Source organism: Pseudorca crassidens, chromosome 18 (assembly GCF_039906515.1).
Source record: "Pseudorca crassidens isolate mPseCra1 chromosome 18, mPseCra1.hap1, whole genome shotgun sequence".
NCBI lineage: Eukaryota > Metazoa > Chordata > Mammalia > Artiodactyla > Delphinidae > Pseudorca > Pseudorca crassidens.
This window is the reverse complement of record NC_090313.1, coordinates 64,777,748-64,796,523: the sequence shown is the minus strand read 5'-3', so window position 1 is coordinate 64,796,523 and position 18,776 is coordinate 64,777,748. Positions and strand designations below refer to the sequence as shown.

Here is an 18,776-nt window from a genome sequence, read left to right as displayed (position 1 = left end):
CAGAGGGAAGTAGACCCTAATTTCAGTTTCTCTTTTCAATCTGTGCAAACGTGGACAAATAACTTCTGAGCCTGTCACCTTATCTGTGAAACAGGAGATGATAACGTCCCACTTCAGAGCTGTGATGCCGCAATGAAGTAATTATTTGTGAAAAGGAAATACACATGCTCTAGGTACAGTAGTGGGTGCTTATAATCCTCCTCCTCACTGAACACTCCAAACAGCACTTTTCTCCTCTGCCTTCCTCAATGCACTGTGAGCGTCTAGAGACGAGAGCTATCTGCTACAGAGACTTCGCTCCGACTCCTCCCAAGTTGCCAAGTCCAAGACAAGAGCTCTGTTTATGTTTGAAAACCTAGGGATTCAGTCCCGAGAGGTCCTAACTGAACTAGGCGGTCTCAAGCCCCGCCCCTGCAGACACAGAGCAGGCCCCCCGCCCCTCTTCGCCCATTGGCCCATTCAATTCACGCCGGGCACCAATGGGCGGAGGCGGCGGTCGCGCAGTCTAAGGCCGAGCCCAGGGCGTAGTGGGGCAGTGTGCGGCCGCTCCGGCTTGACGGACACTGTGGCGGTCGAGCTCGAGACGCGTCCCCCTGCCCGGAGCTGCGATGAGCACCCCAGCCGTGCCCCAGGACCTGCAGCTGCCCCCGAGTCAGAGGGCCCAGTCCGCGTTCAGAGGTGAGGGCCGCGGTGCCGGGAGCGGCCGGCGCGGCCGCGGGGGGATGGCTCGGGCAGGGCCATCAGGGCCTTGGGTTCGCAGACCAGTTTCCGCCCAGTTCAGTTGTGCGAGAAGTCTGGACAGGGTTTGTGAAATGGACAATCCGAGTGGTACCCGCTCCGTGGTGTTAGTGTGCGGGTTGAACGCGTCGCGTGCGGTCGCGACCCACTGGCGGCGGCGACGGGCTTCGGTGAGAGGATCCGTTTAGCCGGGGGGTGGGGTGGGGTCGGGGGCGTGTGCGGGGCTCCGGCAGGGACCCGCGTTGGGGACCCGGGCCCGCGGAGGCGAGGCCGCGTCAGTGCTGGGAGCTGACTGCGCCTGCGCAGGGCGCTCCCGCCTCCTGAGTCGGGAGTTAATTTCTGGAGGGACGGGAGTGTTCAACTGATGCTTCAGATTTAACACACGTCGCCTTCGACTTTATAGAAATCTAGGGTTAGCTGCGTCTTCAGAAATAATAGATATTTCTTGTCCTACACGTGGCAAAACAGGAAAGAAATTCTTACCCAATTCTGGTAAATTAGAACTTGGAGTCTGGTGTCTCATCTCCACCATTTAGCTTCTTAAAACTTGGCTTTCAGGAGCTGTATGTTGAAAATGATGTTCTCTAGACTTTTCACTTTCAGACAGTAGAGAATGTGATTCTTATACAGAGTGGTTATGGGGACCAGTTACAGTAACAGTCATTTCAAAATGTGATTATTTCTCAAAGGCAGTACTGAACTGGGAAATTTTCTGTTATACATAAGATGTAATCTCAGGTAGAACATTTTTCGAAGTTAAATCTTCATTTAGTCAGTATTTTATTTGATGTTGTTATTGCAGCTGATGTTGACCTGTAGCTCTTTTGTTATTTAGAGCAAAGAAGACAAAAACTCAAGGAGCATCTGTTAAAAAGAAAAACTTTTTTTGCATACAAACAGGAAAATCAGATATTATCCAGGTGAGGTCAAATTTTTTTCACTTCACATCTGTCAAATTATATCAGAGCTATCCAGTAAAGATGTAATGTGAGCCACACATGTAATTTAAAATTTTCTAGTAGCCCCATTTTTAAAGTTTTGTTTTTTAAAGATGAAATGAATTTTAATACATTTTATTTAAGCCAGTATTTTAATTTGTATTTCTTTATATTAGGTACTCTACTTATTGATATATTTTGTGTTGATGAATGCTTCATACCCTTCTCCAGGGTGGAAAATACTCAGATTCTGCTATGTTTAGGAGATAGAGCTGGCAGGACTTGGTGATGGATTAGATATGGGATGTAAAAGAAAAAATAGAGTTGAAGATGATCCTTAATGTTCCAGGGTAAAGGAGGCTAAAGAGATATGACAACTAAATTCAATACCTGACCCTTATACTGTATTTAATAGTGGAAAGGGAAATGCTATAAAGGACATTATCAGGTCAGTTTTCAACTATGAACAATAGATTAAAATGGTTAAGGTAAATTTATGAATTTGATAACTGTTCTGTGGTTATGTAAGAGAAAATTCCTATTTTTAGGAAATAAACATTTAAGTATTTAAGGGTAAAGAGGCATCATGTATGTAACTTAACTTGAAAGGTTCAGATAAAAAGTTGTGTATACTCCACACATAGACATGTTCAGAAAGAGTGCAAATGATAATGCAAATGGGATAAAATGTTAATAGGCAAATCTGGATAAAGAGTTTGAATTATTTATAATTTTGCAACTTTATATAAGTTTGGCATTGTTTCCAAATAAAAATTATTTTTTAATTTTTTTAGTCTACATTAATTAGTTGCTTTTCTTTAGAATAAACATTTTCTTTCACAAATCCCAATTTTTTGTTTAAGACAAAAGATGATCCTAGACTTTTGATTTGAATAACTGAGTGGATAGCGATACCATATATTGAGATGGGAAGCCTGATGGAGGAGTGGGAGAATGGGGAGTTCTGTTCTGACTATGTTAAGTCTGAGGCAGCAATAAGACATCTAAGTGGAGATGCCAAATAGCGATGTGTCTAAAGTTCAGGGGTGAGAATGGGACTACAGATATAAACTTGGGAGTTGTCAGTGTGTAGATGGTATTTCTTTAAAACCTTGGGGTGGAATGAGATTACTAGAGAGAAAGCAAAGAGAACATTAATTCACATAAGACAGTGACTCTCAACTACTTATTTAAATAAGGAATCCAACTGGGTCGTGGGGTTTAGAGTACTCTTATACACGATGGGAAGAAAAGAACATTCTAAACTCAACTATACAGAAGTCAAATTTTGCTGACTCTAAAATGTACATTTTGTTCACATTTTTACGTCTCTGAACTTGAAATCTGCCTTAGAATCCAAGGCATATCCAACTGACCCTTTTTTTTCCCTTCGTTCATGGAATACAAAATCACTTGCTAAGAGATTCTCACAGCCTGTACTAACCTATACTGTAGCCTGTACTAGCCTATATCTATAAAAAGGGAGTTTAAGTTTAATTCTTGAAGAAGATTTTGCTTTGTGTATATATATATATTTTAAATGCAATGCTATTTAGAAACTAAAATCCCCATGATTAATAAATTAAGTTGTGAGTGTGTGTGGAAATTTTTGAATTTCTTTTGGGAGAACTATTTATAAAAATTTTTTTTCAATGTAAGTCTGGTACTAAGTACTTAAAACTAACCAAAGAAAATGTTGCTTAATAAAGATTTTTGAAGACTTGTTTAAATGACTAGAGAATGGTTTAGAATGAGATTGGGGGGGGAGGGTATTAAGGCTTGTAAGAAAATACCTTTAAATTCCTCAGCCGTCTTGTTTACACTATTAAATCACCCTATAATAAAAAAGAGTTTTGCTTAGGACAAATCTCAGCTCAGTTCTTGCCTCAGTTTAAAACAGCAAAGTCAGATAATTGTTATATCCTCCCATACCTCCCCCAGAAAAGGAAACTTCCTTGGTATGGACTTTTTTTTTTTTTTTTTTTTTTTTAAGTGATAGAGACCAGAGAGTGAGGATATCTGAAGGCCAGATCCAAGAAGAGACAAAAGTTCTGGAACTTAAGGCAAAAATGGTAAGATATGGAATAGCCCTCCTAAATGTTCCCTTTCCCCTCATTCCTAAAGAAGGTTTTTTCCTAAACTCTTTCTGAAAGATTTGTCTTTAACTAATTTGTCTTTAACTCTTTTAGACTGATAAAGAGAATGTCGGTAGACCTACTGGGATCAAGAATAATATAACAATGGAAAAAAACTGTATTCCTTTAAAACCTTGTAATGAATTAACCAATTCAACTACAGCAGTTGATACACCTAATTTTGAGGATAATAATCAAACTCTGCCATTGTTACCAATTAAAGATGACCCCCAAAGTCAACATATGACGTTAAGCCAAGCATTTCACCTTAAAAACAACAGTAAAAAGAAACAAATGACTACAGAGAAACCAAAGCAAGATGCTAACATGCCCAAGAAACCTGTGCTTGGGTCTTATCGTGGCCAAATTGTTCAGTCTAAGATTAATTCCTTTAGAAAACCTCTGCAAGTCAAAGATGAGAGTTCTGCAGCAACGAAGAAACTTTCAGCTACTGTCTCGAAAGCCACAAAGTCTCAGCCTGTACACGCCAGCAGTGTAACAGTGAAAAGTGATAGAGCCTCACATATGACGACTGCCACTAAATTTGTGAGCACTACATCTCAGAGCAGTCAACTTGTGCAACCTTCTATTAGAAGTCACCACAGTAATAACCAGAACACCATGAAACAAGGCATCAGTAGGACGTCTGCCAGTGTTACAGTTAGGAAAGGGCCTCGAGAGAAAGAATTATTACAGTTAAATACGGTTTCGTCTATTATCAAAACCAGTTCTTCTCGGGACATAAAAAGAAATAAGACACTATCAAGAAGCATGACATCTGAAATGGTAGCCAGGCCTGCTTCGTCTTCTAATACTAAACTGATAGAAAAGTCAAAAAGCATTGACCAGCGCAGACATACCATGGTGAAAGCAGCTATTGATAGTAGATGGACTCAGCCCAGAGAAACTGCGGAGGAGAGAAAGTAAGTAGATATAGTTTTGTTAGCTTAATTTTTAGTAGGGTACCGCTTGTGAATTTGGCTTATCATTTCCTTGAATGTATTAGAGCTTTTTGTACATGGATTCTCTTCAGTCATATGCAGATCAATTTAAGCAAATTTATATCGTGGAACAGTATGTCCTAAGTTATTGTGCTTGAGTGTGTTTAATTAGGTTGTTTTATGTAATCTAAGTTAAAATACTTAATAAAATTGAGAAATATTTTATAACCTCTCCATTTAAAAATGCATTCCTGGGGTCTTTGTGAGCATATCATTAACATTGATAGGTTCTGTATTTCTTTTTCTTCAAGCTGGTGAACTATGTATATGCCACCAGTGTAGAATTACTTAAAGACCTGAAATATTTTTTTAACTTTCACTGTATTTGACAGAAATCTGTTATCAGTATCACAGTAATGTTTATATGCTGCTTCTAACTGTAGGGCTCGTCTGAGTGAGTGGAAAGCTGGCAAAGGAAGAGTAATGAAAAGGCCTCCGAGCTCAGTGGTTACCCAGCCTGAGCCCGAAGCACAAAATGAAAAGCCAGTTGGATCCTTCTGGACTACTATGGCAGAAGAAGACGAACAGCGAGTGTTTACTGAAAAAGTAAACAAGACATTTTCTGAATGCCTAAACCTGATTAATGAGGTAGAGTCTTTTTCTTTATTTGTGTAGTAGTTTATAGTTTGCAAATTAACCTTTATCAACATTATCTCATTAAATTATACCGTCACTCTTTTTTGACCAATTAATGTGTCAGCAGTGTTATGGAGACTTACTGTTAATTGTGAGATTGTTTCTCTTTAGCCTTAAATGGACTACATTCTCACTGAGTTCATATAAATATATCAAATGGATACTTAGATTTTTTTCAGTTGAGTTGTAAATATTGTATTCCTCTAAGATGTTACCATAGAGTGGGCTGGGGGTGGATATTCACTCTGATACTTTTGTTTTTACATTCATTCAATATATTTACAATTTTTTTTCAACTTATTCCCATACTTTATCAAAGACTAGCAACACAAATTATTATCACAGATTAAATTTAACTAAAATAGTTGCAAGCAAAATCCCATTAATCTAAACCAATATCATCATGGCCTTGAACTGTAGAATTTTACGATTTGGACCAGAATTCCTATGTGTATGGTAATCAACTTCAGAGTGTTTTTTTTTTTTATTTCCTGACTTCTCCTAATTTTTAAAAAAATATATACGTGTAGGGCTTCCCTGGTGGCGCAGTGGTTGAGAGTCTGCCTGCCGATGCAGGGGACACGGGTTGGTGCCCCGGTCCGGGAAGATCCCACATGCCACGAAGCGGCTGGGCCCGTGAGCCATGGCCGCTGAGCTTGTGCATCCGGAGCCTGTGCTCCGCAACGGGAGAGGCCACAACAGTGAGAGGCCCGCATACCGAAAAAAAAAAAAAATATATATATATATATAATACACGTATATTTTAATATGTATAAGAATCATCTTAATATATTGTTTAACTGTCAATTATAGTTGTGAATTTCTTTTTATACATCTTTATTGGAGTATAATTGCTTCACAATGTTGTGTTAGTTTCTGCCGTACAACAAAGTGAATCAGCTATACGCACACACATATCCCCATATCCCCTCCTTCTTGAGCCTCCCTCCCACCCTCTCTATCCCACCCCTCTAGGTGGTCACAAAGCATCGAGCTGATCTCCCCGTCACTCACTAGTATCTAAGATCCATAGCAAGACTGAACATACAGAGTGTGATTTCAAACCTTTCTCTAGTCTTCATGAGCATCTTTCAACTTTTTGTGGTTCTGACAACCAGTGGAAATTATAGTCAGGGAAACTGATTCTCTTCTTATTTCTGCTCTGCTGGGGTTTTTTATTGATACTATGGAATTTTTCTGCCCTGCTACTTAACTATATATAGCTCTTAATTACGTAAACCATTACAGATTCATTTTAATCTTACTATCAAAACTTTTTGACAAAGATAATTGAAGAAGAAACTTGCAAGCTATTCTCATAAGCATTTGGTAAATGCAAAAATTCTAAATAAAGTATTAACAAATAGAATCTCATAATATAAAGAGGATAAACATCAAGATCAAGTAGAGTTTTAGTCATTTTTTTACTAATATTTTTCTCAACTAGTATTTCTTTTTTCTTCTCTCTCTGACTTTTGACTGATATGCTTCTTGCTAGCCATTCAGAACAAGTCTGGAGTAAGGAGTAAAATGGTGAATATTTTATGAATAATTTTCTACCAACCTTTTCTCTCTTTATCACTGACCTTGATTACAGTAAGTTTACTTAATTGTTCATAGTTTGTAGGCTAAATGACATCACTCACTTTATTTCTTGCTATTTTAGGGATGTCCAAAAGAAGAAGTATTGGTTACACTAAATGACCTGATTAAAAATATTCCAGATGCCAAAAAACTTGTTAAATATTGGATATGCCTTGCACGTGTTGAACCACTTACGAGTCCTATTGAAAATATTATCGCAATCTATGAGAAGGCCATTCTGGCAGGAGCTCAGGTGAGATTAAAACTTACTGGTCTTTATTATTACAGTGTAAATAATTCAGAATTATTTTGGAACACATCACCGCATAACTTGATAAGATTGTGGTTATATATGTGGCAGTGATGAATGTTTAAAGGCCACAAGGATTGCATATTATAAAGGCTGTTTCTCAACCTTCTAAAACTTGCTCATGTACTAGGGATAATCAGACCTTAGAAAATGGATATAAGCTGAAATGTGTATTTCATGAAACGTGCTGTGAGAAATATTTTAGCACAGCATGTCGTTTTGCACATTCTCTAGTTGAGAAATCTACTGGGAAACTGAATTTTCAATATTAAAATGTATTTATTGACTAGAAAGCAAATGGAATTAAATTAACTTTTAAAATGTTAGTAAGTTCTGATGGCTTTGTGAGAGAATTCTTTCACTTTAGGAGTATATCTTTATGGACTCACATTTATATGCCATATGTTTGGTCCAGAAAATGGCAATAAACTAATATCTCTGACATTATTACCACCATAGTGGTTTGATATTATACCTGTCACCTCTTCCTTGTGTGCTGCTACCAGAAGAACCCTGGGTATAGAAAAAAATGGTATCTTGAGGTTTTTTTGATTTGATTGGTTTGACATTTTGATTGGTTTGATTTGTGAATCAATGACATTTGATTGACATTTGATTGGTTTTGTTGTCTTTACGGTCAGATATTCCTAAAATGTATTTCCTTCTGACCAAGTTTCTCAGAAACGCATTCTTGGAAATTGTTTACAAAGAGAGTTTTTTTAAAAACTTTTTTAGCCTTTTCTTAAGAAAGGTCTATATCCTTTAGTATCAGCAAAACCAGCAAATGCTATTTGACCTTTCATCTGAATCAAAAATCAAATATTCAGCAGATATTCTCTCTATGGCTATTATGTGTAAAACACTTTGCTGAAGGGTAATTGTATTTCACCGAATCTCACCTGGAAGAGAATGTTAGGTCCCTACTACATTGAACCAGAAGGGACGTTACTTACAGCAGCTTGTGACAGTATAGCTAGGATGCAAAACTAGAGCCAGGTGTTCACAGAGAAAGCAGTAGTGTAAAGAGAAAGATGTGAGACCAGAGCAGAAATTGGAAAACAGGGATCAAAATTAGCCAAGAAAATTAAAAGCCAGATGGGTGAGTAGTTCAGGACTAAGTTCTAGAATTAAGAATATGAGCCTGAGCTTCTCTTTCATATAATATTTTGAATATACTGCATTAGCAGGCATCGTGGTTCAAAGGAACATAGTAAGTACTTATAATATGTGACATATAATGGATGCTTTACTAAACTGTTGAATTTTTTTTTTTTTTTTTTTGGCGGTACGCGGGCCTCTCACTGTTGTGGCCTCTCCCGTTGCGGAGCATAGGCTTTGGACGCGCAGGCTCAGTGGCCATGGCTCACGGGCCCAGCCGCTCCGCGGCATGTGGGATCTTCCCGGACTGGGGCACGAACCTGTGTCCCTTGCATCAGCAGGCGGACTCTCAACCACTGCACCACCAGGGAAGCCCCAAACTGTTGAATTTTTGAATAAATGAAATGTTAGGCTGATCAACCTTGAACTCTTCAGAAATGCATTTAATAGCACGTGAAACAAAAATATAACCATGGACTTGGATGTAGGGGAAAGGGAATAAACTAATATAAATTTAGAGAAACTTAATATAATCAGCTCTTTGATAGATATTAATAGTCTTAATTTGCTATTTGTTCATTCATTTTGTCCCTATCAGGTAAGCAGTAATATTTACCATAGGCTGAAGAAAAATTATGGGGAAATTTTTTAAACTGATGAAATTCTGTCCCTTAAGTTCATTTTTATTGGAAAAGACAGTCATATTTTTAATTGGAGTGGCAAAATAAGTGTTCTGAGAAAAATGGTCCAAGAATCATTGCTTTGTTATAAAATATGAAATTTAATCACTGGTTTTAATACTTTCAACTTGGACAACCTTAGTTAATGTCTGAGAATATAAAACTTATATGGGTCTGCTTTCTTCATTAAAAAAAAATTAAGCCTATTGAAGAGATGCGACATGCAATTGTTGACATTCTTACAATGAAGAGTCAAGAAAAAGTTAAATTTGGTAAGTTAGTTTCTTTTGTTTTCTTCAAGTGAATTGTGATTTGATTAAATTTCTTTGCTGAATTATTTTTCTTTTATCTTTTTAAACTTTTTAAATATTTAAGTTGTTTCTTTCCTCATACTTCTGTTGACATACCTCTGAAATTCTTTGGCTTTATGTAGTATAAATAATTTTTAATTAGGAGGTCTGGTTTGAAACCCAAATTTGTTATCATGTGTCTGTGAAAGTTACCTTACCTTTCTAGGCCTTAATTTCCTGTCTTAAAAATGAGGCAGTTTGACTAGATGATCTATAAGACGTTTTGGTTCAACAGAGAATATTTCTGTTTATGTTTGCTCTTATTATGCCCCAGTGGAACATACAGATATATATGCTCTGATCTTACTGGCTATATTTAATAAAGGAGCTTAAGAGGGAATGGTCAGGGAGACAGGAGGAAAAACCAGGAAAGACTAGTATACCACAAACCAAAGGAGCAGAAAGGTTTAAGAATAGCCTAACCCATTGAAATGGGTAAAGGGCGTCAAAAGATACAAATTACCAGTTATAAAATAAATAAGTCCTGGGCATACAAAGTACAGCATGGTGACTGTAGATAATAACACTGTATTGCATATTTGAAAGTTGCTGAGAGAGTAGATCTGAAAAGTCCTCATCACAAGAAAAAAAATGTATGTAACTATGTATGGGGAGAGATGGTTTCATTTCACAATATGTTCTGGTCATCATTTCATGATACATACAAATATCAAATCATGTTGTACACTTGAAACTAATATAATGTTGTATGTCATTTATACCTCAATTAAAAAAAAATTTTTTTAAAGTATAACCTAATCCTGTGTCTTTGTGCTAAAGACAGCAAAGTAGAAATAAGAATTTTATAGAACCTTCTTCCTCATAATTCTCACTGGCTCTAAAGATATTTAAAAAGAGAAAACCAGTATTTAAACCTGGTTCAGTTATTCTACCTTTTTTTTCCTTAATAGAATCATACTAGTTAGTGGAATCTTTCCAGCTGGTAGAATATTTATCTTTAGATGCAAAAAGAAGTGCTATCCATAAACTCTTGGCTTTCGAAATATATAATTATAAATTCTAGGTATAAAATCCATTTTACAAATTAAAATTATTTGTAAACAGCAAGAAAACATCTTTGGGAAGTATAAGACAAATAATAAGAGAGAGAAGCACCACTTTGGTATCTCTCAGATCCCTTAATCCCAGAAATCCAAACTTGACTACATCACTTTTCCCCAAACCTTTTCCTTAGTTTGGTTCCCTATCTCAGTGACCGACACTGTCGAGTTCTCCAAGCCAGAAATCTTGGGGTTATATTTCACTCCTTCCCTCTTTTCCCACTTTCCCACCCCTGTTTCCTAGCCAATCAAATTCAGTTTAACTTCCTAGGCATCTCTTAAAATCCATCCACTTCTCTCCATCCTTACTCTCATTACTATAGTCACGATCGCTGACAGCTCTTACGTGGACTACAACAATGGTTTCCTTACTTAGGTTCCTGCTTCTCTACTCTGGCTCCAATCTGTTCTCAAGACTGCAACCAAAATGCCCCATCACATATCTGCTTAGATTCCTGATCCCAGCCTCTCTTGTCACTCCCTCTCCTACACATCCCTGATTGCTTTCTTTACTTTTTTTTTTATTTCCTAGAAGGAGCTGTACTCTCTGTCTTGCCTCTGGGTCTCTCCAAGCCAGTCTTCTACTTTTAACCTAATTCGTACCACAGTTCACCTGTCACTTCCTTGAGGTAGCCTTCCCTGATGTCCACCTTTCCTCTCAACCCAACTAGATGAAATGCCCTGTTTTGTGCTCGCTGGTTTTCTCTGTGCAGTATTTTATGCACTTGATTGCTTGTTTGTCTTGTCTTTCAAGCTCTAAACTCTGTTGTCAAGGACTGGGTCTGATCTTCTTCGCCACTGCAGCCCCAGTACTACTGCAAAAATATTTGTTGAATTAATGAATCGATATTCCCTCTCTCCTTACTTCAACTTATCCTCACTAAACCACATTCACTTTATCATGTAACTAAAATCATCACTTAGTAAAAATCTCTATCAATTTAAAAAAAGGAAAAAACCTAATAATTTCCTAATAATCAAATCTAGAGGGCTTTTCAGCTCAGTGGATTTACCAGGATGTCTCACAAGTATTTCACATCTAACATGTTTTATTTGGAATGCCTTGTCTTCCCTCGCTGCTTCCTCATACCAGCATCTCTTCCTCCCAAAAAAGAAAAAAAAAAGAAAAAATCCTCCTTTGTCATTAAAGACTCTGAAGCAAGAAATTTTAGAAGGAATGCACACATCCACACTCATTCAGACCTTCATATGTGTTAATTTGTTAAGTGCTGACTCAGGAATAACACTAAACTTGGGCCCTTCCTTCCCACTGTCCACCTCTACCACCTTGCTCAGACTGTGGTAACAGCTTTGTCTTCTTACCATCACAGATCATTACCTTTTTTTTTTTTTTTTTTTTTTTTGGTTGTGCTGCACAGCATATGGGATCTTAGTTCCCCGACTAGGGATCAAACCCGTGCCCCTGCAGTGGAAGCACGTAGTCTTAACTGCTGGACCACCAGGGAAGTCCCACAAATCATTCCCTGCCATTCTAAACCGTTCTGTATGGTGACCAAATCTAATTATATCTGTCTCTCCAGTGAATTTTTTTTTTTTTTTTTTTTTTTTTTTTGTGGTACGCGGGCCTCTCACTGCTGTGGCCTCTCCCGTTGCAGAGCACAGGCTCCGGACACGCAGGCTCAGCGGCCATGGCTCACGGGCCCAGCCGCTCCACGGCATGTGGGATCTTCCCGGACCGGGGCACGAACCCGTGTCCCCTGCATCGGCAGGCGGACTCTCAACCACGGCGCCACCATGGAAACCCTCCAGTGAATTTTTTTAACTAAAACTTCCTACCTGTCTGAACTCATCACCTCCTTCCCACATTTGCACCTTGCTCTTTACCCTATGTTCTAAGCACACTGGCCCTTTAATATTGTCTTAATGGATCATTTTCTTTTAAGCTTCATATCGAAATTGTCTTCGTCTTGTACTCATTTTTCAAGACCCTGCCTAAATGTCATTTGTGAAGCCTTCCCTTGCCATCTCCCTGTCCCTCAAGCAAACTCAGTTATTTCTTTTTATGGGTTCCCATAACCTTTTGTTTTTACCTCAATTCAAGCATTTTCCTCATTTTATAATTATTTTAAAGCATGTCTGTTCCACAGAATGTGAACTTTTTAAAGGATGGGGATGATTTCCTTCTTATATTTGTATCTATAATCCCTGACACATAGGAGATAGTAAATATTTGTTAAATAATTGTTAGCAGTATTTGCTTAGAAAAACTAATGGTTAGGAGATGGCTGTTTGGTTCTTTTATTTTGAAAATCTGGCCAACTGTAAATAACTTTGTCTTCTGATTTTGTTCTTTAAATTTGACCAGAAGCTTAATCTATAAATCTGTTTCTATAGGAGAAAATATTGAGGAGGCTTGTGCTACCAAGGAACAAATCCAAGAAGCCACCACTGACGATACAAGTGTTAATCTGGGGTCAGAAAAACCGGAAATAGAAAATAAGCATCCTAGAAATGTGGTATTTCAAGGTTGTGAAAAAGAGCAAGATGACAAAACAAAAGACCCAACCAGTGATGTTAAAACCCCCAATACAGAAACTAGGGCGGGTTGCTTAATTAAATATAATGTGTCTACTACTCCATACTTGCAAAGGTAAACTTTTAAAGTGTAATGTTCTCTGATTTGTTTTTATGCTTAGGATCATGCATGTGGTATTTTAAAATGTTTAAGAGAGCTTCCGATTAGAACTATTTGTTAATAGAAAGGTTTGAAACAAAATGTGATTGGAACATTTCACCCTTTAAATACTGTATTTGCTTTGCTTTTCCCTAAATATTGCCATTTTAAAAAAGAAAAACTTTTACATCATTTTTACTTTTATCTCTGTATTATTAATAGCAGTGGGTTTTGGAATTGAGCGATTAGCCAATTCTATAGATATTCAAGTATCTACTGTGTACAAGTTGTAACAACAGGGAAATGAATAAGTTCCTTACTTATTGCAGGACCTCTTTCTGTAGGACAAGCAGTGACATGGTTGTAACATACAAGTTATAGTATGATAAATAGCATAAAAGTGTGAAGTGAAAATTTAACGTGTTTTTTAACTCTGGGAATAATTTTGTGGTTTTTTTTAGTGTGAAAAAGAAGATGCAGTTTGACGAAACAAATTCTGCATTTAAAGAGCTCAAGTTTCTCACACCAGTTAGACGATCTCGACGTCTTCAAGAGAAGACTTCAAAATTGCCAGATATGTTAAAAGACCATTTTCCCTGTGTGTCTTCACTGGAGCAGTTAACAGAGTTGGGAAGTGAAACTGACGCTTTTGTGTGCCGCCCCAATGCAGCCTTGTGCCGCTTGTACTCGGAGACTGACACGACAGAAGAGAAGTGAAGCTCAGATAGGAGGTTGTATTATTTCGAGGGTGTTTGGTTGGTTGGTTTGTTGTGGCTTTTCATGTCCCTTAGGTCAAGAGTCGCCAAGTACCTAAGTATTCACGGCAGTCAGCGCTCCCACTAATGTCCACTCTATAGCAGGTGTTGCTTCCTGTGCATCGGAAAGCTAATCCTACCTTGTCGATCTCAATAGACTGACTTTTCCTCTAAGACAGGTAAATTTTGTGAAGACAAGATTTAGCTTGCTTTCTCACCCAATTCTAGTAGCCCAGACTGCTGTGGTCTCCTGTGTCCCTGGGACTCTGCCCCTGGTTCTTCACTGTCACTCTCCAGCAATGCCAGTGAGTCTGCATCTGTGGTCTCTTGGCCTCTTTTTTCTTGTAGCCGAGGTCCCCGAGAGGGATAGTTAACTAAATACTCCATTTCTAAGAGAAGATACTTTGTTGGAAGAAAGAAAATGTGCCAAACCTAGTGGGCATTCAGAACTTTAAATCTGAGTTCCTTTCCTTAGTTCCTTTTCTAACTTGACTATCCAAAATGTTAAAAATTTTAACTTCCGTCACTTCTTTTGTTATAGTTTATAGACTAATAGAAGGCAGTTAGAGAAGGAATATATAATATTTCATAAATGTCATCCTAGTTTAGGTAGTATTTCTAAAATAACTAATACTTAAAATTGATTTCTTCCTTGTAATATAAAAACATCATGTCTCCTAAAACATTATAGTCATACACAGTAAGTAGGTCTCTGCTCCCCACACATAAATACCACCAGTAAAATTGTTTTGTAAGTCTCTGAACTAATACTTAAATAGCATACATCCTTCACCAACTCTACAGTTTCAAGTAAGGATTTAGTCATTGTAAAAGGTTAGATAGTTTTAAAACTGTGTAATATGAATGTGGTTGAAAATCACATACTTATTCTTATTTACGTTCATTAATTCCATTTGTATAATAGTGCCAGTCTTTGTTCTATTTATTGTCTTATGTTCTAGAGAGTAGGATTTTTATTCCTTTTAAGCTGTGTACCTAATATGTATACAATAAATGAAAACAGCTATGTAACGATATTGCAATGACGTTTCTTTCAACAAATATAAAATGCAATTTAACCAGGGTGAATAAATTTGAACCTTGCCTTTGAAATACATTATAGTGGGATTGGACTTTAGGTTTTTCAACACTTAAAATAAGTGTGTGCTTAATGGTGTATTTCCTTTTGAAAAATTATCAATCTACTTATCTAAAAATTAAAAAACTAATTCTTTAGTTTTTTTTTCATCCTTTGTATGAATGATGCAAAATATGCCATTTTGAAATAAACTTCAAGCTGGCATATACTCTCAGCTTTGAAATATCCATACCATATGTTTCATTAGGCCATATAACATAGCTTGAAATATCTCAGTGAAAGAGAGCTTGAGATAAACTGTTCTGTTTGGACAGGTTTCATACAGTGTTGTTTTTTTTTTTTCCTCTTCAACTGAGGGAAAATCTATCTAAATCATCATAGTTCTAACACTTATTGACTAGTTGTAACTCCTTTCCAGATGCTTGAGAACAGTTAGCACATGTCTGACCTAGGTTTGTTCCAAGCTAAATATCTCCAAGAATGTGATGGACGGTGCATGAGCCTTGAAGTCCAACGGACCTACATTCAAAAGTTCTGCTCCTCCCTTCTCTTAAAAGTTACATGACTGTGGAGAAGCTACTTAGTTGAATCTCCTGTTTCTGAAGGGTGAAGTGGAGATAATCCATTCTGGTCATTTTGTATCATTTTTATCTGCCTGTCCTCCCTGTTGAATGGCCAGAATGGGCACCTGACTGAAGCTGGACTGTCAGAATCCTTTCCACAGGTGTTTGGAATCAGGACTGAGAGTCAGTCTTTCCTATGTAGTTGGACCTGGAAAATGTAAATAGGCACTGGGTGACCGTTCGAAGGTTGGGGAGCAAAGATCACCAGAGAGAACAGTGAAGTAACTACCCAGAGAAAAGCAGGGGCTCCTGCCTGGGGTTTTCTCTTTTCTTTTCTTTTCTTTTTTTTAAATTTTAAAATGTTGGTTTTATTTTAAGACTCTCTTAACTGCTCCAGCAACCCCAGGCAGCCTCTACATCCCTCACACAGGACTCGTCCCAGCCGCACCCCCTAAACTATCCGAAGTTGTGGCCTCAGTGAGTTTTGAATTCGGCAGGAACTGAAATTATTTAGCGTCCCACAGGCAGGCAGCATCTTCACCAGAATGTGGTTTTCCGGTCCCCACCAGTATGTGCATTTTAGACAAGCAGTGAAACAGGTCAAGCTGGAGCTTTTGGCCCCCAGACAAGGTGGGGCAGCCAAGGCGGGAGAGGCGTTCGGAGCGGCCGGGCAGGGAGAGTCTCCAGAGCAGCGCAAGGCACTCCAGGCCAGGCCCTTCCAGGTTCGGACTCCACCCAGGACTTGAATTTTAAAGATTGTTTAAATATACGTTTTCTCCTTTTTTAAAAAAGTGTTACTGAGCTAATTCACATACCGTAAAATGCACCCTTTTATAGTGTACAATTCAGTGGGTTTTAGTATATTCAGAGTTGTTTAACCATCACCACAGTCTAACTTTAGAGTATTTTCATCACCCCATGTACTTTTGCAACACAGATTAAGATAAACAATAACAAAAAGGGTGGTTTGGGGATAAAATTGTTTTTGAATACAACCACCCTTGATAACACAAATGAGAAAACTGACTGTTGGGCCCCAAAGAAAACAGAAGTGACTCTTGGAGATGCTTCTGCCCCTTCTTCTCTGTGCTCCTTTCTATTTTCTTGCAGATATCTTATACACAGATATAAATACATATAAACACGTGTATGTGTGGATTTTGTTTTTGCTTTGTTGGATATAAATACCATACTTTATGTATGGTTCTGCAAGTCATTTTTAAGTCATAGGAACTCTTCATTGACATGGATCAATACATTAATTAAGACTACATGGGAGGTTAGTAAATAGTAAAATTTACATTTCAAAATAGAGAAAAGAAGCTGTGAGTCAGTTACCTATCCATTTTGAGAGCAAGAAATTTCAATCTCTATACCACTTGCAAAAATTAATTCCGGTAGAATAAATGGTTAAATTTAAGTAAGTATATTAGAAGGAAATGTGAAATACATTTTCTCCTTAGGACAGGGAGGGCTTCTTTTATAAAGAAATTTTTTAACACCGAAGGGTTGGCAGAGCTCATAGAATTTAGCAGCAGGACGAGTCCCACCTCCGTGGGAATAAGTGTGAGACGTTCAGAAGCCAGACCTGTTACCACACCTGAGATCTTCAAAATTCTGAGAAAATGTACTCTGAAGCTAGAATTCTATGCCCAAGCTATAATTCAAGTTTGAGGGCATTTTCAAACATGCAAAGATTCAGTTTACCGCTCATGATCTTGTCTGAAAGTATCCCTAGGGGTTTTATTCCAGTGAAATAAAAAGTAAATCTAAGATTTAAAGAATCATTAAGCACACCAAGTCAATAAAAACAGTGAAATACACATAATTGTAGATTACAAAACATCATATAAAATGAAAATACTCCAATCAACAGGAGAGGTGTCAAGGAGAAAAAAAAAATAGAACTGAAGCTAATTACCTTGCTAACAAACTCGTCATGTTTGGGTGCAGGATACAGAAATTCATGTTTACTCTCACCATCTAGTAGGCATTTAATTGTTAAAAATATAAAATGTAAGGGTGAGACCCAGCAATTCCATCCCTAAGTATCAAGGAGAAATGAAAACATGCCCAGGCAAAGACTGTACACAAAGATGTTCATAATAGTCTTATAAGAGCCCAAAACTGGAAACAACACAAAAGCCCATAACTGGTGAATGAGAAAACATCGTATGCTATATCCACTCAATGGAAATTAAGCAAAAGAAAACAGACGTTAAGAAAATGGAACAAACTACTGATAAACATAGCAACATAGATGAACCTCAAAAACACTAAGTAGGGCTTCCCTGGTGGTGCAGTGGTTAAGAATCCACTTGCTAAAGCAGGGGACAAGGGTTCAAGCCCTGGCCCGGGAAAATCCCACATGCTGCGGAGCAACTAAGCCCGTGCGCCACAACTACTGAGCCTGCATGCCACAACTACTAAAGCCCACACGCCTAGAGCCTGTGCTCCACAAGAGAAGCCACTGCAATGAGAAGCCCGCACACTGCAGCAGAGTAGCCCCCGCTTGCCGCAACTAGAGAAAGCCCGTGTGCAGCAATGAAGACCCAACGCAGCCAAAAATAAAATAAATAAATATATTTTAAAAAAAAAAGGATGAAGAGACTCTCTTATTTATAAAATTAAGACAATCTTTTTTTCTGTATCAATAGGGCCTGGAGTTTGAAGCTATTATCTCATTAGGAACTCAGGAAAATTAACTTTGAGATTCAAAGGTCATCGGGCATCATATCTGTTTAATATTTTGAAAATATCTGTTGTATCTACATGGCTTATCAGGACAGAAACTAGACTCTAATCAGCTCTTACTTGTTCATTGTACACCATACTCTGCAAAGCTAGAGGTGCTGTCTGCAAATGCCTACTATGTTATCACTAAAGCCCATTACTTTTCCTAGACTTACGGTGGTGATCATTTTGAAATGTATAGAAATATCAAATTAGTATGTTGTGCACCAGGAATTAACTTAGTGTTGTAGGTCAATTGTACTTCAACGAACAAACCAACCAACCTATAGAAAAAGATCAGATTTGCGGTTACCAGAGGGGCGGGGCGGGAGGGGGAATTGGATGGAGGTGGTCAAAAAGTACAAACTTCCAGTTATAAGATAAATAAGTACTAGGGATGTAACATACAACATGATAAATAGAATGTATAAACAGTGCTGTATGTTTATATGAAAGCTCA

General features: G+C 37.9%; 1 protein-coding gene across 1 annotated transcript; it reads left to right on the top strand.

Annotated features, from left to right (window-relative positions):
• The first annotated feature begins 498 nt into the window (after window positions 1-498).
• CKAP2 (cytoskeleton associated protein 2) lies at window positions 499-14,949 on the top strand. Its single transcript, XM_067713103.1, has 9 exons — window positions 499-678; window positions 1,574-1,658; window positions 3,670-3,748; window positions 3,866-4,734; window positions 5,196-5,400; window positions 7,115-7,285; window positions 9,323-9,392; window positions 12,887-13,142; window positions 13,628-14,949. Exons 1-9 carry the CDS (start codon window positions 609-611, stop codon window positions 13,881-13,883), a joined length of 2,061 nt encoding a protein of 686 aa, XP_067569204.1. The 5' UTR covers window positions 499-608; the 3' UTR covers window positions 13,884-14,949.
• Window positions 14,950-18,776: the final 3,827 nt, after the last annotated feature.